The sequence below is a fragment of the Aedes albopictus genome, chromosome 1, assembly GCF_035046485.1.
Source record: "Aedes albopictus strain Foshan chromosome 1, AalbF5, whole genome shotgun sequence".
Classification (NCBI taxonomy): Eukaryota; Metazoa; Arthropoda; class Insecta; order Diptera; family Culicidae; genus Aedes; species Aedes albopictus.
In genome coordinates, this window is record NC_085136.1 from 272,062,445 (window position 1) to 272,086,827 (window position 24,383).

Below are 24,383 nucleotides of genomic sequence, written 5' to 3' on the forward strand. Positions count from 1 at the left end.
TTCAGGAGTTCCTCCAGAAGTTTCTCCGGGAATTGCTCCAGGAGTTCTTCCCAGAGCTCATCTGGGAGTTCCACCGATAGTTTCTCAGGGCGTTCTTCCGAGAAATGCCCCTGGAGCTCCTTCGGAAATTGCTCCAAGAGTTCCTCCGGGAATTGCTTTAGCAGCTCCTTCAGAAATTACTCCAGGAATTTCTCAGGGGATCGCTGCGGAAGTTCTTCCGTGAATTGCTCTGGGAACTCCTTCAGAATTTTCTCTGGGATTTACTTCAGGAGTTTCTCCGGGAATTACTCCAAGATTTTCTCCAAGAATTGCTCCTGGAGTCCCCCCAGGAATTCATCTAGGAGTTCGTCCGGGAATCTTTCCAGGATTTTCTTCAGAAATTGCTCCAGAAGTTCCTCCACAAATTAATTCAGGAGTTCCTCCTGGAATTGCTTCAGGAGTTTCTCCATGAATTGCTCCAGGAGTTCCTCCGGAAATAACACCAAGAGTTCCTTCGAGAATTGCTCCAGGAAATCCTCCGGAAATCGTTCCAAGAGTTCCTCCAGAAGACCCTCCGAGAGTTCCACTGCTAGTGCCTCCGGGTAATTTTTTGAGAGTTCCTCCAATAATCCTTATAGTAGTACTTCCGTGAATTCCCAAATGAAATTTCTCCAGGAGTTCCTACGAGAATTCCCCCAAAATATTTCCACGCGTTCTTCCGAAAATTGGTCCAAGAGTTCCTGCGGGAATGGCTTCAAAAGTTACTCCGGGAATTACTTCAAGAGTTCCTCCAGAAAATTACTTATTACAGATGGCCCGTACTTTTATTTATTGTGAACAATGAATCAAAATTCAACCATCGCGCAACAATAATGACAATGTCGCAACCTGTATTTGTTGCGACAAACAAACCCATGCGACATAAGTTTGTCCCAACTTGGAAATAATGGGATTAACATCGTACGCCACGAGTTTAGAGATTTTTAAACCTTGCATAGCGATTTTCGAACGGTAACTTCGAGTCGGTAAACACTGCAACTCTGGTGAAGCTCTATCATCAAACAGTTTCGACTTCGGGTTAGCAATAATTGATTATTCACGAGTTGAAAAGTACGCAACAAATTCAGCTCCCGTAGTGTCTGCAACAAAAAAAAATCGAGATCATGTCATTATCTGTTACCAGTAGGGATAAAGAGTAATCGTCGCACCTTCTTTGTTGCTTGTTTTGTGCCTCTTTTGTCTGACAATTCTCTTCACTGATATGGACACAAATCAGACGTAAACCTCCTAGACAAGACGATGAAAATTGAAAACACTTCAGATAGGCTAAATAAGTTAGGTAATTTGAAGGAGAGAACCGCACTGTATAACAACACAGATCGAAAAAAGAGTGTAAAGTTCTGTGACATATGATGCACATAATTGCAGCGTGGGATGTCACAGAAGTTTACATGACATATAATGTAAAAGTCATAAAATATCATGTAAACTTCCATTATATGTCATGTAATTCAGCATGACTCTGAGTGTTTACATGACATATAACACAAATTCACATGATATATCATGTAAACCATCATAACATTAAGTTTACATGACTGAAATGAAGTTTACATGACGTATAAATCTCATTATTTTTATCTGTGAACGGGACATAGATTTGATTTGCAAAATGCTAACATTTTAGATTCTAGTTTAAGAACAAGTAGATTACCCATCCTTGAAATTTGCCATATTATGTCAACACAAAACATAAACAAACGTACCGATGTAGAAGGTGCTATACAGGTATAATGCACACACTGAAAAGGTTGTCACACAAAAACAGAAACAGTAGAAATGAATCAGACACAAACCCAACACAGATATAAGAAATACAGGGACATCATACTATTAGATAGAAAGACGATCAAGTGAATTAGGTAGACATTGACGAGTGAGAAGCGTTTTAGTGAAATAGTGGGAGAAAACATAGTAGAGTGGAGGCGTATCGACGTGAAGTACTAGAATACCACACCGTAAGTTAGACTTCAGACACAAACCCCAAGATAGATAGCTTAAATGAGTAAATTTTCATAGGACTTTTCCCTACATGTACAGACAATAGTACAGGCTAAAAGTTTATGGACGGTGACGAATATTTTTTTGTAAGTGATAGTTTTTTTGTATTTTACTTCTATGTTATCAACACTTTTATGTTCAATGTTTTATGTTCAATGTACCCTCCTCGTTTTTTTTCAAATACATATTCAGATCCCCTGATGAAGATCCAAACCAGGATCGAAACATTGGAGCAAAAATAATTGTTTCGTGAGCCAACACATAAGACTGCAAGCCAGAAAGAAATTACCGCTGTAACTCTCTCAGTCGAAAAAAATCAAAAAGATTTCTCTCGAGGTTACTCTAGACATCCCTCCCAAGATTTCATCTAGGATTCTTTCCAGTGTTCCTCCAGGTATTATTCTAAGGCTTCTTACTGAGCTCCACGAATTTCTTCATAGATACCTCCTAGGACTCATCCTGAAAGTAATCTTCGTTATTCCACCATGGATTCTTTTAAAAATTTCCCCTCGGCATTTTTATAGAGACTCCTCAAGAGATTCTCACACGGATTTTACGGCATTCGCAAAACTATTCTTCCCAAGACTCCTTTATGGATCCGATGCAGGATTCCTCCCGGGTTTCCTTAAGAGATTACTTCCCAAGCTTTTTCAATGATTTTTACCGGGATTCCCTCAAATATTCCGCTTGGGATTCCTTGACAGATTCCGTCAGGGGTTCCTTCCCGAGTTCTTTAAGGAATTTTCACTGGGATTCCTTATGGAATTTCTTCAAAGATTGCTTCCGGGAATCCATCGTGGATACCATCTGGAGTTCGTGGACCTTTCCCGGGATTCTTCAAGGGTTTTTTTTTCGGAATTAATTTGAGTATTTCTACTGCGAATCCTTCAGGGGTTTCTAGCAAGATTCTTTCAGGGATTCCTACCGGGAGTTGCTTTGAAAGAAGCTTGTCCTCTGCGGTCTGTGTGGACCACAAGAGGTATTCCTGAATGGAACTCTGATCTGTTCAAGTTCAAAATATCTCCGGATAAACCATTATTTTGTATAGTTACGAATCTCAAGCTTCCGTCCCGAGAATTGTTGCTATATAATCGACTTATTGGGTCCTAAAAAGCTTTGTTTACTTCAAATCTCCAGGAGAAAATGGGGTTTTATCCTATTTGCCTCCACAGAGATTTGAGTATTTCAAACATGTTTTGAACTCTTGTAGTTTTCTATTGGGTATTTTCATGCCGTAAAATTACTCCATAGTTTTATCTCGAATGGGTGCTTGCGTTGTATAAAGAAGGAAGGTGTTCCATATTTATCTGGTTACCTCGTTCTTTCTGAAATGCTTGAAACGCATTGTCGATTATCACATCTGTGATGTTCGTCTGGCTAACATGCCTATCCATGTGAACTCACATGCCTCCCAATTTGGGATGTCCATAGTGACTCTTTTACACAAAGTTGTATACGTTTTCAAGAAAGTACTCGCTGAAACGTAGTTTTTGCTTGGGTGATTTCTTGAGGATGCTTTCGATGACGTGCCTTTCAATGTCATATTGAAAGTCGCATGGCGTCATAAGATACCTCCAATGAGCTATAGGCTCTCTTTACGCTTATGCGTTTTACAGTGTACTTTTCAGGGCACTGATTGAACTCGCTGTGGTATGGGCTATGAGCTCTCGTTGCGCTTATGTGTTCATTCCCTCTTCTAGGGTACCCCTTCCTATTTCATCACTTTTCCATATCCTATTTTTTATCTGTATTAACGAGATTTTTAGCCCTAGGCTAGTTCATCTCGGGACCCACGCTTTACTTCCCTTCCGAAGGAAGAACTCACATTTTGCGAGTTTGTCGGGAGTGTGATTCGATCCCAGGTCCTCTGCGTGATAGTCAAGTGTTCTAACCATCACACCAGGTCCGCTCCACTTCCATATCCTAATTCCTATCTCTTGTCCTATTCTCCCTCAAGTAAATAATGAAATGGGCTCATATGTATGGCGATGGCCCAAATGTCCCAAATGGAGGATAACGTGCCTCTGGAGCCGGCCTTCTGATGGTGAAATATGCTGCGAGGGGGCAGGGACGACAGAGAAAACAAGCTAAGTTATTATTCAAATGATGGGAATGATCCAACTCCCACGCTGAGGAATGTTAAGGATGCCATTCACCAGCTCAAAAACAAAGAAAAGCACTTTTTAATCAAATAAACTTCTAAAGAGGTTCTTAGAACCACCATAAAACCAAAATGACGTTCTCAGGTTTTATGGCGGTTCTCAAAGCCTCTTCAAGGCTAATTGGTCATCAAAATATCTCTTGGGATGGTATCGCAGCTTAACTCTTCAAGATGGGCCCAGAAAAGTTGGCCAGCTGTCTGTACCAATTGATAGTAAGGATCTGGGAAACCGAACAGCTACCGGAGGTGCGGAAGGACGGGGTAATCTGCCACAATCGCAAGAAAGGAGGCTTTTTTGGGTTATGAAATTTCAGAGCGATCACCATTTTGAATTCCGTTGAAGGCTATCCCAGATTATCTTCCGTGGTGTGTCACCTAAAACGAATGAGTTCATGGGTAGTTATAAAGCCGGCTTCATCGACGGTCGGTTCACAACGGACCAGATGTTCACCGTACGGCAAATCCTCAAGAAATGCCGTTAACACCAGGTACCAATGCAACACCTGTTCATCGACTTCAAGGCGGCATACGACAGTATCGACCGCACAGAGGTATAAAAAATCGTGGATGAAAACGGCTTTCTTGGGAAGCTAACCAGACTACTGAAAGTAACGATGGACTGGACAGTGTGCAAAACTGCGTAAAGGTTTCGGATGAACTTGTCAGTTCATTCGAATCTCGCCGGGGATTGCGACAAGGTGGCGGACTATCATGCCTACTTTTCAACGTCGCTCTTTAAGGTGTAATGCAACAAGCCGATATTATCGTCAGAACCAGGGCCGGATCTGAGGGGGGGGGGGGGCGGGCCCCGGGCCCCACATTTTAGGGGCCCCCACAAAAACCTTTTTTGGTTGCTAACATTAGTTTTATTTTTCATATTGCTCAAGTACTGTTCGAAAATAAGGAAAAACATTTTTGGTCATCTCTCCGAGGGGCCTCCACATCCGCTCGGGCCCCGGGCCCCCACAATCCTTAATCCGGGCCTGGTCAGAACATTTGGAACGATGGCAGAACTGTACATCCGCCTGAAACGTGAAGCAGCTAAGGTCGGACTGGTGATGAATGCGTCATTCGAGTGGCAGTTACGAAGATATGCTATACCAAGTAAATTCTCAATTCCATTCCTAGACCAATTGGAAATCAAACCAGATACCTTGACATTAGTAGTCTCTTAATGAATATTCACTCGTTTACCAATCAGCAGTAGGAATGAGCTTCTCTCGAAGTCTTGGTGGAAGCTGTTTGAAAAGCCCACAATTTTCTTAAGATCCTCAATTTGTTTGTTAGCAACATTTTTGGAACGTTATTGTGTTTGTTCAAATTATCAAAGCATTGCCATATTCCGAAGGGAGAGACTAAAAGGCTTACAGAAAGCCTTGGTGCCACCAAAAAGTGTAATTGTTGGTAATACTTTCAAACTCGTACGTAACATTCGTTAATTCGAACAGCTTTATGTCCGTTCCGGTTAGTTATTTGTGAAAATAATTACACACATCCATGCCGTCTTACGTAAATCCGTACCGACCGTCCCTGAGCTTGAAATTGCTCCCCGAAAAGCGCACCTAATGTGAAAATACCAACCATGACCTTTGTCAGCGTCTCGGTCTCGGACTGCCACCGAAGACATTCAATTAAATCGGAAACCCATCCGCTGCTGCTGGCGTCAATTAAGTCAACAATCTGTCAGCAATTGCCTAACGACCACCTTCTACACCTTCCAAATAGCACCCCGGCAATAATGGTGCATATATGCGCTCCTTTCCTCTCTCTCTGTCTCTCCGGTTCGGTTCGGTCAGTCAATCGCACTAATCTAAACTGCCGTCAAGTGCCCAGCATCGCGCGCCGCGCCGCTGCTCGATCATCATCTCGCTGTTGTACCGCGCGACGTGCGCGACCTAACCACACATAACTAGGCAGGCAAGGCAGGCAGGCACGTATCTCCCGGTGTGATCGACGTTGAAGTTCTTCGCCACCATCGTCGTCGTCTCGCGGTCTGTGCCGCCGGCCGCTGGCCGACCATAACCGTAACCAACCGTCGTAGCGTCATGTGTGCCGCAAAGAAATGTGCAATTTTTCCTCTCCCATTTAGTGTCCGTTTCCATTTTAGTTTTTATCGCTTGGAAACATCTTTACCGCCGCCACGACAAACAAGCAGCGGGCAAAGGGAGTTTACAACCAATGAGAGATCAGTTGTAATCATAAGCAGAGAAATTCAGAGGCGCATTGTGGCAGGAAATCGTGCTTACTTTGGACTCCGTGGAACTCTATGATCGAATAAAGTTCGCCGTAACACTAAGTTAACTATCTACAAAACGCTGATTAGACCGGTCGCGGTCGTCCTCTATGGGCACGAAACATGGACCCTAAATGCAGAGGACCAACGCGCCCTTGGAGTTTTCGAACGGAAGGTGTTGCGTATCATCTACGGCGGAGTGCAGATGGAAGACGGGACTTGGAGAAGGCGAATGAACTACGAGCTGCATCAGCTGCTGAGAGAATCAACTATCGTCCATACCGCGAAAATCGGGAGGCTACGGTGGGCGGGTCACGTCATCAGGATGTCGGATAGCAACCCGACTAAAATGGTTCTCGAGAGTCATCCGACCGGTACAAGAAGAAGTGGAGCGCAGCGAGCTAGGTGGGTCGACCAAGTGGAGGACGATCTGCGGACCTTACGCAGAGTGCGGAACTGGAGACAAATAGCCATGGACCGAGTGGAATGGGGACGACTACTATGTACAGCAGAGGCCACCCTGGCCTTAGCCTGATCGGTAAAGTAAGTATGTAATCACCGTCACCTAGAACTCTGTAGATCTTTGAGTCAGTTTCTCGTTCAAATACACCGAGTGACCTTGGTTCCCATTCCATTCCCATTCATCTCGTCGTGCAGGTGTTCATGAAAGTATTACTTCCACCTTTCGATCGATCAGCTCGCGTCTTTCCGTCAAGAGTCTCTCGTACTTATCCCTACACGTTTTGACTCGGGGCACAAGGTCTATGCTCCTCATACTGCGTGTATCAGGTATCAGTAGGTCGGCACCAGAGGCACGTTCTCCTCCATTTGGGAAATTTGTGCCATTAACTGTGTGTATTCTACGGGCCTAGATACAAGACTGTCGTGACGGCGGCGACTATTTCCATTCAATTTGCTCCTCGTTAGCGAGCGTTCCTTCCTCCGTCCAGGAGGACTTCAGCCCTCCCGTGGATAGGCGTTTGCTCGGTAGATTTTCCACCTTGCTGCCAGATTATCCCGCCTCTTTCTGGGGCCTTTTTATTGACCGCTATCAAATGTTTATTGTAATGTAATAACCTAATTACGGGTCACTCGCCCACTAAATCAGTGGACGCCGCGCCGGTCCAGCTGTCGTAGCAAAACCGGGAAATCTCCTCTATACTCAGCTAACGGTATGGTTCTGGTTCCAGGTTCGTCAAGTCGGCAAGAAAGCTAGCGACGATCATAATAATTAAAGTTAACGATCAAAATCCAACTATCTGTAAGTAGAAGAGGCTTCGACGGAACGGGTGGGGGATTGAATGTGACAGCCGAGTGTCACACTTGACTCTTTAGTCAGCAGCCATGTGGTGCGGTAGGTTATGTTTCCCCATCAGAGGTACGCCGCGCGTAGCCACCTGCTGACTTGGGGAATCCGAAATGTCTACCGTTTGACTAGGAGAAGCGACAGTTGATTGCCACCACTTGGATGGAGAAGTTGGAAAATGCAATTTGGTTGACACTAATAAGAGTGAGTCCTCTGGCCGTACTGCCGGGGATGGCATGGCCTTGAAGTCGGTGGCAGTGAACCTTCTCTTTAGGAATGTCTGTATTTGAGGTGGGCTGACGCTTATGTAGATGGATGGGAAAATAATTGAGCGTTGAATCTTTGAAGAAAAAAAAATGTTCCATGAATTACTTTCTCAAAAACTGTATCCTTAGATTTGTAGTTGTCATGGTCAATAAACACCAGGTAGAGAAACTCTTGTAAGCTCCAGGATGATACGGTGCGGGACAATACAAACGTGAAAGAATTATGCCGATAGAGTGAAGAAAAACAAGAGTAGAGCCTGTAGACCTTGAAGATCCTAATTCCAGGATAGTTTGGAAAGCCTGGAATATCCCATGAATGTACCAAAAGTATTACAGATGTACACTGAGGTTCCATCAGCAGTATAGACTACATTCGACGAAAATTTTTCACAACTAAAGCATGATACAGTATGTAGATATCGTAACCCAAACTTCAAAGTGTATTGGAGGCCATTTGTATTTCACGGAATGTCCAACTACCACAATATCAAGTTGCTCATAGCATTGCACAGTGGGAAAAATCGACCCAAAAAACGGATCTTTTAATGCCGCTGGTTTCGGTACGTGAAGTTGACCATTTCTGACGTAAAAAAATACGAGAAATCGATTGGTGCTAAATTCATTCACCGCACGGCACGGGAAGTGGTCCATTTTGCCCCATTTTGCCCTTTTTTCATACAAAAAGAGAATCAAAATGTACTTTCAAACAACTAACACGACTGTAGATCGTTGAAAATAGCTGCAGGTGTAATTAGAGGTCAATAGAAATCATAAACATACATGAAAGATCCTTTTAAACGCTTATTTTGCCCCATATGCCCCAACAACTGCTGGAAATTGTGAATTTTACATAAATATGCATGGATTTTTAATGTTACTGATTTGAATTTGTTTTTTTTTTTCACATAAACAAAAAGTGCTAGATTTGTTATCACCAGAATCATCTTCAGTAGTTGTCCAATTTGCCCCATTTTGCCCTATTATCATAGAAAAATGGGATTTAAAATGTATTTATAAGAAACATATACTGCTATGGGAAGTTACCGTTAGTACTAGTTGCAATTGGAAGCTAACAGTTATCATGCGCATATATTAAATATATCTTCCCTATTTTACCCTACATTCCCCTAAAACTGCTGGATGATAACATTTTTTGTATTGTTTTGTAATGTCACTGGTTGCAACATATGAAGTCCTGGATCATTTTTGATGTATACAAATGCGTTTTATCGATTAGCTTTAGAATCATTCACGGGAGGGTACAAATAGCTGTCCATTTTACCCCAATTCGCCCTGATATGTTGTCGCTTTATGAATGAATTGATTTCCCACATTAACTTATGTCCGAATTGATGGACTTTTGGTACTGAAATCAATGTAATCAAAAGGACAGTTAAAAATATGACTTTGGTGGGGAATTCAGGGTATAATAGGCATTAAGTTTAATCTAAATTAATGGCAAATATGCACACAACTAATTAAATTTGGCATCCTTAGTATGTATATTATTTGCTGCATTAAAACACGCTATATTTAATCAGTTTAGCGCATATTTGACATTTTATACAATGCTTATTATGCCCTTAATTCCCCATCAAAAGCTGAAATTATAAAAAAGTTATATATATGTCTTTTTGATAACAGTGCCAATGCTAATAAGGGAAATTAATCTATTCATTACATAAAAAATCAGGGCAAATTGGGGTGAGATGGACAGCTATTCATACCATTCCGAGAAAGATCCTAGTATTAATCGATAACCCGCATTTGTACATATCAAAAATGACCCAGGACTTCATGTTTTGCATCCAACAAAACCATACAAAATATGTTATTATCCAGTAGTTTTAGGGGAACGTAGGGTAAAATAGAGAAAATATCTTTCATTTATACGCATGATAACTGTGAGCATCCAATTTCACCTAAAGCTAATTTCAACGTGTTATGGCAGTATTTGTTTTTCATAACTACATTTGAAATCTATTTTTTCATGAAAATAGGGCAAAATGGGGCAAATCGGACAACTCGCGAAGATGATTTTGGTGAAAATAGATCTGGCGGTTTTTGTTTATGCCAAACAAACCACTTCAAATCAGTAACATTTAAAATCCATTCATAATTAGGAAAAAATGTGAATATCCACAAGTTTTTGGGGCATATGGGGCAAAATAAGCATTTAAAAGGATCTTCTATGTATGTTTATGGTTTCTATTGACCTCCAATTACACCTGCAGCTATTTTCAACGATCTACAGTCGTGTTAGTTGTTTGAAAGTACATTTTGATTCTCCTTTTGTATGAAAAAAGGGCAAAATGAAGCAAAATGGACCACTTCCCGTGCCGTGCGGTGAATGAATTTAACACCAATCGATTTCTCGTCATTTTTTACGTCAGAAATGGTCAACTTCACGTACCGAAACCAGCGGCGTTAAAAGATCCGTTTTTTGGGTCGATTTTTCCCACTGTGCATTGTGAGGTCTAATGGACATCAATGTGACTAAATTTCTTGAACAGAGTGAATACAAACGATGGTAGATGTTTTAGATCTTAGGAAAATGAATTCTAGAATAGTTTAGATGACCTAGATCACCCAATTCATGTGCCATGAATTTTCTAGGGGCGCTTTGAGGCTTTTTGAGTACCGTAGACTCTGTTCTGTGATCATTCATCGTGTATGAAATTTGGTTGAGAATGTTAGATTTGTGTCACAAACTTCGGAGTACTTTGAAGCCCTTAGAATAGCCTTCAAAAAACTTCAACAGACTATGATGGGAAGTTATACATTACATGTCTAGAGTCTGTGAAAACTATTGATGATTAGCAAAACGATAAAATTTGAGCAAAAACATGCAGATGCAGAATTTAAAGTGGGTCAGGGAGTCCATTGACGAGTACAAGTACTCTGATGTTTTGAAGGCAACGAGGAGCGATCCCAAGTTCCTGGATCTTGGAGCCGAGGTGCGCAGTATTCCCGTGACATCGCCTTAATCAACGCTCATTTCCCGATCGGTAACGGCGAATATTGAAAATGTTAATGCGGTTGACGAAATCATAATCATGGGTGATTTCAACTGGTAAACCAGAAATCTGTTGGAAATCGTCCTGCTATGGTTTCATACATCCCGATCGCAATCAATTACATTGCCAACAAAAACGGTTGCTGTCTTGATCTCTGTTTCGTAAGTACTCGAGATGTAACTCCAGCTATCTCTATTGCTCCACTCCCACTGGTCAAACATGTGAATCGCCATCCTCCATTAGTCCTCACACTCGTCAAAATTATGACTGTCGCTCCCGACTTTCGTAATGCAGACTAGCAAAGCATTATTGAATTTTCTATCTGCCATCGATTGGACCGCGGTCCTCGACGAACGCAATTTGAACAATGCTGCTCAGACTGTGTCGCAAATCCTGGATCATCTGGTTGAGTGACATATACCTAAAAAAGCTTCTCTGAACAACAAACCGTGGATGACTCGTGAGCTTCGCACACTCAAGTCCACCAAGAAAGCTGCGCTTCAGAAGTACTCGAAATATCGGACAGTTTCGCTGCGAGGCCATTACAAAAGATTAATCATCAACCACATACCATTTGACTAGTCGCCTGAGCTTCCATCGGTACCAGGAAAACCTTCAAATGAATCTGAGGATGCCGCCAAAGTCCTTCTGGATGTAGGTACATTAACAATCAACGGAATGAGGGTGGCTTCCCATCAACCATGACCTCCACCGAAGAAATCCCCAGTGACCCCAAAGACATCTGCCAGTTTTTTGCCGACAAGTTAGCCAGTACTTTCAGCAATCAAGTCCTCGATCAAGTCATTCGCAAACGTCAAATCCATCAAGCCGCTTGCAACGTTCCGTTAATAACTGAAAGTAGTCTATACACAGTGTGTATTACACACTTCACAACGGCAATGCCATGATTTTCAGAGCTGCCTTGTCGTTAAAGTCATCGACCAATTCCGGCCCTGACATAACTCCATCCGTTTTTGTGCAGAAGTTCATTGAAATTCTCCTAATTTCTCCGCAATACGTATTGAGCTTGTCCTTGTCAAACGGTGAGTTTCCGTCGATTTGGAAAACCGTCGTTATGTTTCCCGTTCACAAGAAAGGTTACCGAAGGAACGTCTGTAACTACGTGATATCACATCACTGTGCGCAATGTCCAAGCTGTTTGAACTTGTGGTTATGGACCCACTTCTCGCACACTGCAAACAGTAACTGAGTGTGACGACTAACATGGGTTCATCTCAGGCTGGTCGACATCGACTAACCTCCTGTGTCTTACCAGCTCAAACAGATGTTATCTAAACGGATTTGTCTGCAGCCTGCGATAAAATCAGTCACGCTATAACGATGTGCTAAGTTGGAAAGGCTTGGTGTTGGCGGTAGTGTTTTGAGATGGGTTAACTCGTACCTCGCCGGTCGTAAGCTAACAGTCACCGTCGAAGGCTCCATGTCGAATGAGATTCCGGCTCCATCTGGTATCCCACACTACACAATTGAAGGCCCTAAGTTATCATTCGCGAACGATTTGAAAATCTACTTGAAGATCTGCATTGTTTCTGATGCAATACATCTTCGCCTCCACGGTGTTTGATCGAGCAGTTTACGCAGATGCTGGACTGCATGACGACAGTGCTGATAGGACGAAGGCCGGTGGTAATAGCAGGTGACTGCCTGGGCCGTGGAATGGGGAAGCTGAGCTGTTACACGGTAATCTCCACCCTAGAAAGGGGTGATTAACGGCTTACTGGTGGGCTCAAGCGATTGCAGACCTGCGCCGCGCCTTCCTACGGGCTAGACAACACCTGACAACGGCAACGAACACGGACTGAGTAAGAGCGTAATGAACGACGGGTGGTGTTCGCCGCTGCCAAGGTCGCGCTGATGACCGAGATATGGGCAAGCAAAAAGGTCTGCTTTGGGGGTCTCTGTCAGAGTGCCAATGCGAATCCGTGGAATGATGCCTACGCGATGGCCAAGACATGAGGTCTAATGGCACCTTCAGAGCAATCTCCAGAGATGTTGCAGGGGATTATCGAGGGGCTTTTTCGTGTCATGATCCGAGTCCTTGGCCTCCTTTCGTAGGACAGCTGGGGACTCGGGCTGGCACTGAGGAGTTCCCTTAGCATAGGTAAGGCCACAGGTCCGGACGGTGTTCGGAACCTGTCCTTAAGAGTAGCTATTGTAGAGGGAGGTCCTGGGATGTTCAGGTTTGCTATGCAGAAATTCTTGGACGAGGGGGTCTGTCTGTCCAAAACAGCGTTCTGCCCCAGTGTGTGGATGTCCTTCCCTAGTACAATCCACAGAGCCATCTCTCGGACGACTCCATACTTGCCCCGATGCAGTTTCGTTGTTGTTCCGAGCGACCTAATAGTATGAGGAACGTTTTCCTTTTTGCTGACGACGATGTGGTACCAGAGAGCCCGGATGTTCAGCAGATGCTTCTTGACAGGCTCATTAGACTCCAGTCAGCTGTTGGAAGTTTCACGTAGATCAACATCGGGTACAGCTTGAAGATTAGTCCCAACGAAAAAGTATCTTGGTGTTAGGTTCTTAGCGGACGGGAGCTCAGACTCATCGCTACCTGGGCCTGGAGAGTTTCCAGCAGTGCGTAGGCGATGCTGCTGTTGCCCACTGTCTTCAGTAGATGCTTCTTCGCTGACTTGACGGGTGTTATTCCTGGTCAGTCGTGGAGCTTTTCGTAATGGAAATATCCTTGACTTTTTTGGGCATAGACTATCATCGTGCCTGCCACACGATATACACATGCCAAGAGAACACTAAGCTGGTCAGCAGGCTTTGTCCCAGTGGGGACGTTACGCCAAGAAGAGGAAATATATTTGAAATATGCATTTAAGTTACCCTCATAAATAGAATTGGAGTAGACTCTGAAAGAGCAACAAAAATCTTCCAGAGCTAGTGACCCTCCATTTCCAGAATTGAACACAGAGAAACACTTGACCAAAAAAGCACCACCACCGGCGACGACGAACGAACAAACGACCCGTAACATGTGCGGCATTTCGTTTTTCAAAATCAAGGTTCCAATTATTTTAAACGTGGGCAGACTATACGAACGCGCGCGCGATCGCCCGCCCGACCGCCCGACAAAGGCATGGACATGCAAAGCGCTGATGAACGGAGACTCGTTTGTTGGTATCTCTGTCTACAACAGCTGATGGACAGGGAAAGCAGAACAAGCTTTTGTAAAAACTGTAAAACGAATATTGAATAAAAGTGAATGTGCAGGTAGGAACACTTTGCTGTAACCGGCTGGTGGGTTCTCAAATTGTCTCTTTAAATAGTTTTATTTATAATTTTAAAATGTATTAAATGAGTGATGAAAAAATTTATTGAAAGCCATTCCCGAGAAACTGTGCTTATATGAAGTGATATTTTTATGATTTCAAATATACACCTGATAGGATTGTACAGTTGCTGATGAATTCATGCTGTTTAGCAAAAGAAGTGTTTCACTTCACTACTATAGCTTGCTTCTTTCGAACTTTTGGGAAAAATAATCAATCGTCCTAAAAATGAGATTTTTTTGGGCTTTAAATTTTAGTTTTTGACTCAGTTACATTTCAAGATATGTTACATTTTTTTATCAAAAGCACCTTGCTTTTCTCAATAACTTTTTCACTTTTCAATAAAGTTATAGATATTATTAAAATACACAACTTTGCAAAACAGTGTATTTTAGCAATATCAAAAATAGAATGGTCGTAATGGGTTTTATATCTTAGAAGCTATACTTTAAGCACAGACAAACAGACGTAACACTCTGATAATTCCCATCGTACTTCGATTTAACGATCTTTTTCAAAATTTGATAGTTGGCCAACTACCCCCCTGTGGCGCTCACATCGTTTTTGTTCGAGCTTGACGTTTGCTCACTACCGCCACCTAGTTGGTGGTCGGCCAAAGTCATTTTAGCATTGGACGAATATGTTTCCGTGACTATGATTTGAATCAAAAAATATTCGTAGTGTTACGTCTGTTTGACTGTGCTTTAAGCGTCAATTTTAAGATCAAGTTACACAATTTGAGACACGGACACGTTCAATGCCCCCAGTGAGCTATACGGTCTTTGAAGGAAGCACGACACTAGACAACGGACTAGCATGCAACGCCCAGTGGCACAGCCGAAAACTTTTCCTGACAGCTGCGGCGGGAATCGAACCCACGCACGATGCGATTAAATGTTTGGTGACAATAGCCGCACGGCCACAAAGCTACACAATATAGGTAATAATAAGTAAATTACTCCATACGCATGTGAAAATCATTATCTCTCTTGCAAATCAAAAATAATTATAAACTGTTAGAGACTGTAAGAATAAAATTATTGAAGCAAAACTAAAAAAGTTATTGAGAAAATCCTATTTCGAGGAACCTTCTTCTTCTTCTTTATGGCTCTGCGTCCCCACTGGGACTTGGCCTGTCTCTCTTCAACTTAGTGTTCTTTGAGTACTTCCACAGTTATTAATTGAAGGGCTTTCTTTGCCTGCCATTGCATGAATTTGTATATTGTGAGGCAAGTACAATGATACACTGTGCCCAGGGAGTCAAAAAAATTTTCCCGACCGGAATGGGAATAGAACCCGCCGTCTCCGGATTGGCGATCCATAGCCTTAACCACTAGACTAACTGAAGACCCCAAGGAACCATTGGTAATAAAAACGTAACGTATCTTGAAAATTAACGGAGTTACAAACTTGGCGTCTTCGACAATAGTTATTTATGTAACGAGTTGCAAAAAGTTGATTTTTTCAGCACGAGTCGTACATTTATCCAACGAGGCTTGCCGAGTTGGATAAATACGAAGAGTGCTGAAAAAATCAAGTTTTGCAACGAGTTCCTTACAAAATTTTATGCAATGATTTTTTTCATAATGCAACTCATTTGAGTTGCATAATGTTCATAATGCAGCTCAAATGAGTTGCATTATGAACATTATGCATTTATTTTTCATTATGCAACTCATTTCAGTTGCATTATGAACCAGTTTGGAAAAGTTGGCCCTTATGATACAAAAATGAGTTATATAAAATATAAATTATGATACTGAATTGCATAAAGTTATTTTTGACCCCATTCTCGGCACTACAGGGAAACAAAATTGTGCATTACCTAAATTCACACAGAAACGACCGTTTTCGTCCACTTTTTCCATCTGAATCAGATACGTTGCGTGAACTTGTTGTGAACAGTGATTATTGTGAAGACTTTCTGCCGGAAAGTTGCTTTTGAACGAGTTTACTGCACCTAGTCCAGCGCCAAATCCAGCGCTACGTTTGTAATGACCATGCGTCTCCATCACTTCAAAAATGCCGTTTATTTTATATACATTTACAGCCATGGGTTACTGGGTGAACTTCAGTTAGTAATAAAAATACCAGATTAATCCTCCAGCAGTGCCTTCTGATAATGCTTCAAAAGATGCTCCTTCGAGGATTCCCTCAGGATTTTCCAAATTTGACCAGAAGTCGAAGAGTTATCCAAGAGTTCCTTCAAAGATTCCTCTTAATGGAATTTCTACCGTGGTTTCTTTAGGTATTTCTCCAGAAGTTCCTTCCGGAATTCACTCCTTCCTGTTATGATTTCTTTAGGGCTCAAATAACCATCATTCAGTCATCAGCAATCATCAATTATTAAAAAGCAGTTTTCTTCCTCTAAGTCACAACGCCATCATTGAAAAATATTTCACTATTATCCATATGGTGGCCAGAGTGTAGTGTAGTGTAAATTTTTTTTTGCAATTTCTCATCGTAATAGGCTGTTTTACCTCACGCAAGTCTGACAGGAAAAGGCCTAATTTCCCGCACCAAATAAACAGTGCTGTAATAATTCATTACAGCACTGATTTGCGTTGCGTAATGAACCATTACAGCACTGTTTTCAGTTTTGATCAACTTCTTGATGCTTTCTGGACGCGGTTTAGAAAAATAGTGACAACTACACAGAATAATCTGCTATAATCAGATTTTCTTAAATAAGGCTTTGAACATCAGTGTGCAGTTTGATGGAAAAGTTTTGTTAAAAACTAACCTCAAGCGGTAATTTATGAAATTGCAAAAAACGTTGTACGCAACTCGGTGCAGAACTCGATTTTTGCAGCACTCGTCGTAATTATCCAACTCGGCAAGCCTCGTTGGATAAATGTACGACTCGTGCTGTAAAAATCTTCATTCTGCACCTTGTTGCGTAAACTACTAATTAACATTTGTTGAGATTTCAGCGAGAAAACTGCTTTTGAGTTTTTGCTAAGCGATGATAGTTTGTTCCCTCTTAAGAGCCCTCTGGGATTTTCAAGGATTTTCTCAAGATTCCGGGGAAATTTCAGAGTGACTCTGGAAAACTCCAACTTGATTTTATATGAGTGATTCATATTTTCCCAGGAGTGTACCCAGGATTCCTTCAGAAGTTCCCTCTGTGATTCTTCCAGGAGTTTATTTTTTGAAATTTCTAAAGAGGTTCCATCTAGCATGCAGCCAGCAGTACTAGGAGTCCTCCAGATGTTTTATTGCGATACCTCCAGAGGAGTTCACTCAGTTTAGAGTTTACTTTTACCTTCAGAAGTATTTTACTGGGATTCCCTGAAAGAGATCGTGGATAGCAACTTCTGGAAGCAACTTCTTAAGCAATCTCGGAGAGAACTTCTGGAGGAAATATGGAATAAATCCATTAGAAAGGAACTTTTGGTGTTATCTCCGGAGAAAATCCTGAAAAAATCCCAGAAGAAAGTATGGGAGAAATTCATGAAGGAATTCTAGACGGAGTCCCTGGAGTAATCCCGATAAGAGCTAATAAAACCCCGCAAGAAATTTTTGGTGAAATTCAGAAAAGATCTCTTGGATTAATCCCAGAAAGAACTCTTGAAGATATCTCAAAAGGAACATCTTGACTCCTTGAGAAATTACAGAAGGAACTTCTTGAGGAATCAAGGGAAAATAATCCTGGAAGAATCTGGGAAGGAATTCCTGGAGAAACCTTAGAATTTTCAAAGGAGGAATCTCTTAAAAAACTCCTGGAAAATCCCACCAGAAGACTCTTGAAGAAATCAAAAATCCAAAAAGGAAGGAGTGAATTCCGGAAGAAATCATGATTGAAATTCCCAGAAAGAGGAATCCTTGAAGGAACTCTTGGATGAATCCCAACAGCAACTTCTGGTCAATCTTCGAAAATTTTAGAGGAATTCCAGAAAAAAAAAATCATGGGGTATTTGTTTTGGAGGGAATCCTCGAGGGAGCTGCTGGAAGAATCCAAGACAGATTCTGAAACTACAGGAGGAATCTCAGAAAAAGCTGATTGAAAAATCACAGAAGAAATCTTTGAAGCATTACCAGAAGGTACTGCTGGAGGAATTCTTAAAAAAGGGAATCCTATGGAACTTCTTGTCGAATCCAAAAAGAAACTTCCTGTGGCTTTCCAGATTTAATTCCTCGATAAACACCAAAAGAAACTGCTGGAGTAATTTCAGCAGGAACTCCTTGGGGCCATCGAAGGAACCTCTGGAGAAATCTTAGAAATAAGTATTCAATCTCTGAAGGCACTCCTGGAGGAATTCCAGAAGGAGCTCCTGAATGAATCTTTGACAGAAACTTCCGTAGGAAAAACAGAAGAAATTTATGGTGGAATTCGGAAGGAATGCCTGAAGCAATTGTTGGAAGATTATCACTCTACAGGAGGCGTACTCGCTAATATTTTTTTTTAACTAAACTTCATCCATTAGCCCATGGTTTTAGATGTATAAATATAAAAAATAGAATAAACGGCATTTTAACCCTCGAGCGATCGCGTTGTTGTATGTTGTACAACACATTGAAAAAAAACCTTCTCCTTCTTCTTCTTTTTCTTCTTTATGGCTGGACGGTCGCATTGGAACTTGGCCTGCTTTTATTCAACTTGTCTTAGAGCACTTCCACAATTATTTATTGAAGGGCTTTCTTTGCATGTGTGGCAAGTACAATGAAACTCTATAAAAATTTTCCCGACCGGAACGGGAATCGAACCCGTCGTCTCCGGATCATAGCTTTAACCACTAGGCTATCTGCAGACCGATAACAATCAGTCCTTCCAAATTTGAGCAATATGTGAGCACATTTATTTAGTGTCTATTCTTTTTTCATGAAATGGCTGTATATGTAGATAATGAATTTCTGAGATGAAAATATCTAAAATCGATGAAGAATTAGCGGAGACATTACACAGCGCAACATTTTTTTGTCTCAAGAGCAAACTTATGTGTCTCCGAAGGATTTTGGGCCGCTGAACCTTAATCCGGGCTCAGATTTGCTCTAACACGTCACAATTTTGAGCTATACCTCAATTTATAGGGCAAAATATGCGATTTTGGGCTTTTTTGACAGCAAGTCATTAAGGAAGGAAATATTTTTTTAAGCAATCAAAAGGTTAATTGGTCAATTAACATCTAAATTAACGACTCATGCCAAATATTTCATTTAACCTAATCAAATTTGATAGATTTTAGCATTTTAAGTTAGTATGAAAACTTGCATGCAACTTTTGGAGGGTGACTTGTATGGGAAATATCGTACCTAACATAAATCGCTTAAAACTATCAAATTTGATTAGGTAAAACGAAATATTTTGCATGAATCGCTAATTTAGATGTTAATTGACCAATTAACCTTTTGATTACTTAAAAAAATATTTCCTTGCCTAATGACTTGCTGTCAAAAAAGCCCAAAATCGCATATTTTGCCCTATAAATTGAGGTATAGCTCAAAATTGTGACGTGTTAGAGAAAATCTGAGGATTCAGCGGCCCAAAATCCTTCAGAGACACATAAGTTTGCTCTTGAGACAGACAAAAAGTAATTTTTTGTTACGCTGTGTTATGATCACTTAAATTTAGAGCCAAACATTTTAAAAATCGGTGAAATTACACAGAGATATGATCATATCATTTTCATGGTACACTGTCGGCATTCTACGGTTGTTTTTCATTAATTTGCTGCTATTTGAGTGCAGTTGCATGGATGAAAAAATATGCATGTTTTATTCATTGAAACTTGTATGTGAAATCTATTTTTGATATTAAAAATTTCAAAAAAATGCTTTCTTTCGCTTGTTTAAAAATCAATAAAAAAATTGAGAAAAAGTTAGATTTATTTGACTATTCTGAACTACTTGACAAATTTTGAGGCTGAAAATCAGATTTCTACAGAAAAATAATAAAAAAAATCGAAGGGTACGGTTCTTCAAAAACTGAAATTATATCACATCTAACATAGATCTGCGATGAATATTACGAATATTACTCTCAGTGTCCTTAAGGACAAGGTATTTGGAGTACATAGCTCAAAATTTCAAGAGCACCGTTTTTTAGAACAGTTGAACGGATTTGGACGAAAATGCATCACGCTAATTGTTCAGTGGTTGTCAACAGCGTGATGCATTTTAATCCAAATCCGTTCAACGGTTCTAAAAAACGGTGCTCTAGAAATTTTGAGCAATGTACTCCAAATACCTTGTCCTTAAAGGGCTTCAATTATCCTGAAACATCTTTGAAAACATCACTTCAATCCAATTAAGCCTTTTCGATTTATAATTTATTGAAGAAGAAAATTAGTCTTTTTCATTTACCCCAGTTTCAAAAGTTATTATTATTAATATTTATTAAAGACACTTTACCACTTATGTGGCATTCGTGTCTGGATTCAAAAGTTAGGTGAAGAAGATTTCAAAACAAATATTACACAGCGTAACAAAAATTAAGCAGCATTAAGCATGGAAATATTTTTTTTTGAGCAATCAAAAGGTTAATTGGTCAATTAACATCTAAATTAACGACTCATGCTAAATATTTCGTTTTACCAAATCGATTTTGATAGTTTTAAGTGATTTATGTTAGGTACGATATTTCCCATACAAGTCACCCTCCAAAAGTTGCATGCAAGTTTTCATACTAACATAAAATGCTTAAATCTATCAAATTTGATTAGGTAAAACGAAATATTTTGCATGAGTCGTTAATTTAGATGTTAATTGACCAATTAACATTTTGATTGCTCAAAAAAAAATTTTCCATGCTTAATGGCTTGCAGTCAAAAAAGCCCAAAATCGCATATTTTACCCTATAAATTAAGGTATAGCTCAAAATTGTGACGTGTTGGAGCAAATCTGAGCCCGGATTCGGATTCAGCGGCCCAAAAACCTTCGGAGACACATAAGTTTGCTCTTGAGACAAAAAAATGTTGCGCTGTGTTATCGTCGCGGTTGAAACCCGAAGTTTCCCCATACGCGACAATCGAGTTTTCTCCAAATCCATACGTGAATCCTTAAGTCGGACGTAGTGCGCTGGGCAGCGGATCTGGCCCTCTATCCAGCGCACTTTGCCCGTCGTACGTCCCACGCACGGTTTAGGAGAAAAATCGATTTTCGCGAGTCAAAAATTTCGATTTTCAACTGAACGAACAATAACATGATAAACTTTATCAGATAGAAGCTCATACATGAGAAAAATTGCACTTGAATTGAAAAAGGTCACGTCTACGCGATTCGTGAGTTGACTTGGAAATGCTGCATATGTTCTGCCTGAATTAGCATAACATTTTGTCTTGAACGATGTGGTGGATGCAGTTAGAATTGTAAATTAAACATTGTGATTTAATTATGTGTGTATTGAAAATAGCGTGCTGATTTAGACATCCCTAGCGAATGCGAATCAGCGTGGGAACGTAGCGAACACGCAAAACTTAACGAAAGTTTGCTTCGGCCTGAAACGAGGCAATGGAACGAGTCAAGATCGAGGCACGGACTGTGATGTGGTGGATGCAGTTAGAATTGTAAATTAAACATTGTGATTTAATTTACAATTCTAACTGCATCCACCACAAACGACTATACCGATCCAGTGCCAAAATGAATTGGGGACCCCTGAATTACAACTTAAATGATGCGTACGCATATCGAAAATCATACGTAGATGGGTAAAGCGACCGTCAAGAGTGCTGTAAAAGTAAAAAGCTGACGCACTTGTCTTAAACCTACTTGTCCTGCACCATTGTCGCGTCGTAGCGGCCGAGGCATATCGTGATTGAAATGCGTGTGATTGTGATTATTAGTGACGCGTGCTTGCTTACTGGGGGACCAGGAATGAATAATTCATATAAATGCAGCATTTCCATCGAATCGAATCCAATTTGTTTAACCTGACAAATTGACGACGACGACGAGACTGACCGATCGACCGCGGCAATGATGATCGATAATGGGAAAAGATTGTTGCGACCATTGATAAACTTATAGGTAAAAGTGTAAAAAAAAACAAACACAGGAAATACTTCAGTTACTTCTGTGAGATATAAGATGTATTACATAAAGCTGTGGAAAGGAGATTGATCACAGCAGGCGATATAGCGCATTTGAATGTGATGCGAACTGTCAAGCGGACAATGTTAGCATCCCTGCTTGCGTAGCAACAACTCCAGGCGTCACCCAACCGCGTTCACTCTTGCCACTTCCGAACCGACGTCAGCCTGGGTAAGTTGTGTGTGCTGCACGTGAGGGGTGATTCCATCCCAGTGAAATACCAAACTCCACAACTTCAATAACCTATCATAGGCAAACAGACAGTTTTGTTCCGTGTCATGAGCACACTGCCACCTGTTGGTAGAACCACGTGAGACACTGTCGGCCATGATGGATTTCGATATGACGTTTGTCTAACACGCACACTACTACACAAATCGCCTGTGAATTTCGTTTGCACCATTCAACAACGTGTACAATGGCAAACGTCAAAACGGTCGAACACTAGCGCCTCTGATGGATGCATCGCGGAAATTAAATGTTATTTGAATTGATCGTTAAATGCATGTGCCGAGCCGTTACGAAGAGTGATACGTCTGTTTATCTGTGATCCAATACAAGACTTTGAAAAACAGAAAAATTAACATAGGATAAACAAATAATGTGATCTTAAAAGCACTTTTATAGTGGGACAACATAAAGAAAAGCTTGCACTTTTATCGGGGAATGGCCACCTTTCGATTCATTAGAGTATTCACATACGAGTTTTGTATTTCCGCATTCAACGGCCTACCATCGACAACCCTCTGCAAATGGAACGTGCCAGCTAGTAGGTAGGGTTGGAAAGGTTGATTGACACAGTTTTCAACTTTTGGTCATCTAACTGCACGCGGAGACAAATGCGTGACAGTTTCGCGCCCGCCCGGACTAGGTCACTTTTTGCTTTCAACCTTACGTAAAAAAAGGTTCGAGGGTTTTTTTTTTCTTCCTTTCTTTCTTTTATTGAAGCTATGCTATATTCATGCATATGTGAAGGTGACGATTGTGTGTGACTAATCTGGGTTTCTTTTCGCTTTCGTTTCAGCCGTCACCGTGCGATACCTAACGAAACGTTACATTGGAGAATACAGCTCTTCAAGAGGTTCGTCACTTTTTTGTATACGCATAACGTTGAAATCTTTCGAATGCCTTACTGAGGTGTATACTATCTTTTTTCAGATTTCGTCTACCGACACAGCGTCATCTACGATAATGTCACGACTGAGGTGGAAATTCTGGACACCTCCAAATGCGACGTAAGTTAGGCTCAACCGAACTCTTATAGTTATCATAAAGTTCTAAAACTTTCACTCTGTTCTTCATCCACAGAAACGGGGCTGCTTGTACGAGCACCTCCGCTGGGGCGACGCGTTCGTCGTGGTGTACTCCATCTGTGATAAGGCCAGCTTCGAGGAGGCCGCCGACTACCTGCAGCAGCTGACCAAGCTCAAGCTGCCGTCCTACTACACGATCCTGCTGCTCGGGAACAAGAGCGACCTCGATCATGCAAGGTGAGAAGGTTAGATTGTTTTTCAATTGTAAGATTTGGTTGTTCATGGCGGTTGGGTAGTACTTTGGATCCTCGAAGAATGAATTAAATGCTTTGACTGTTTTCCTACTCTCCGCATCGACCAATGTGGCGCTAGCTTCTATGCGCGAAAGATCGCTAAAAGTAAATCGCAAAAATATTGTATGGTGAATAGCATTTAATGGCATATTTCTCGAAGTGAAACACATGATTCGAAAAAATATTTGGTAGCGGTTGTGCACAATGATGACCGGTTTGGTGCCTACCAAATATTTTTTCGGTAAAAGCTTTTTATTTCGAGAAATTCGAGTTTAGATGCTTTTCGCCATACAAAATTAAATGATTTTACTCCTGTTGAGCAACATTGAACGCACTCCCTACCGGTAATCCATTATGCGGAGATGTTAGTGGCATGGGTGACCCATGCAAAGTGTTTCTTCCACACGACAATATCACGGGCAATCAGAGGGGCCGAGAGGATATTCAGCGTATTTTGGTGGTTTCAGAAGTTCTCATATGCACT

At 41.2% G+C, this 24,383-nt stretch overlaps 1 protein-coding gene across 4 annotated transcripts in view; it reads left to right on the forward strand.

Moving 5' to 3' along the window:
• The window catches only part of LOC109401002 (ras-related and estrogen-regulated growth inhibitor), a 321,248-nt gene that overhangs the window by 281,476 nt on the left and 15,389 nt on the right, over positions 1 to 24,383 (forward strand). For all 4 annotated transcript variants that reach the window (XM_019673469.3, XM_062846774.1, XM_062846775.1 and 1 more), the window contains exons 4-6: positions 23,378 to 23,434; positions 23,512 to 23,588; positions 23,662 to 23,843. In XM_019673469.3, coding sequence (XP_019529014.1) covers positions 23,378 to 23,434; positions 23,512 to 23,588; positions 23,662 to 23,843 — 316 coding nt within the window. The remainder of the gene's footprint in view (positions 1 to 23,377; positions 23,435 to 23,511; positions 23,589 to 23,661; positions 23,844 to 24,383) is intronic.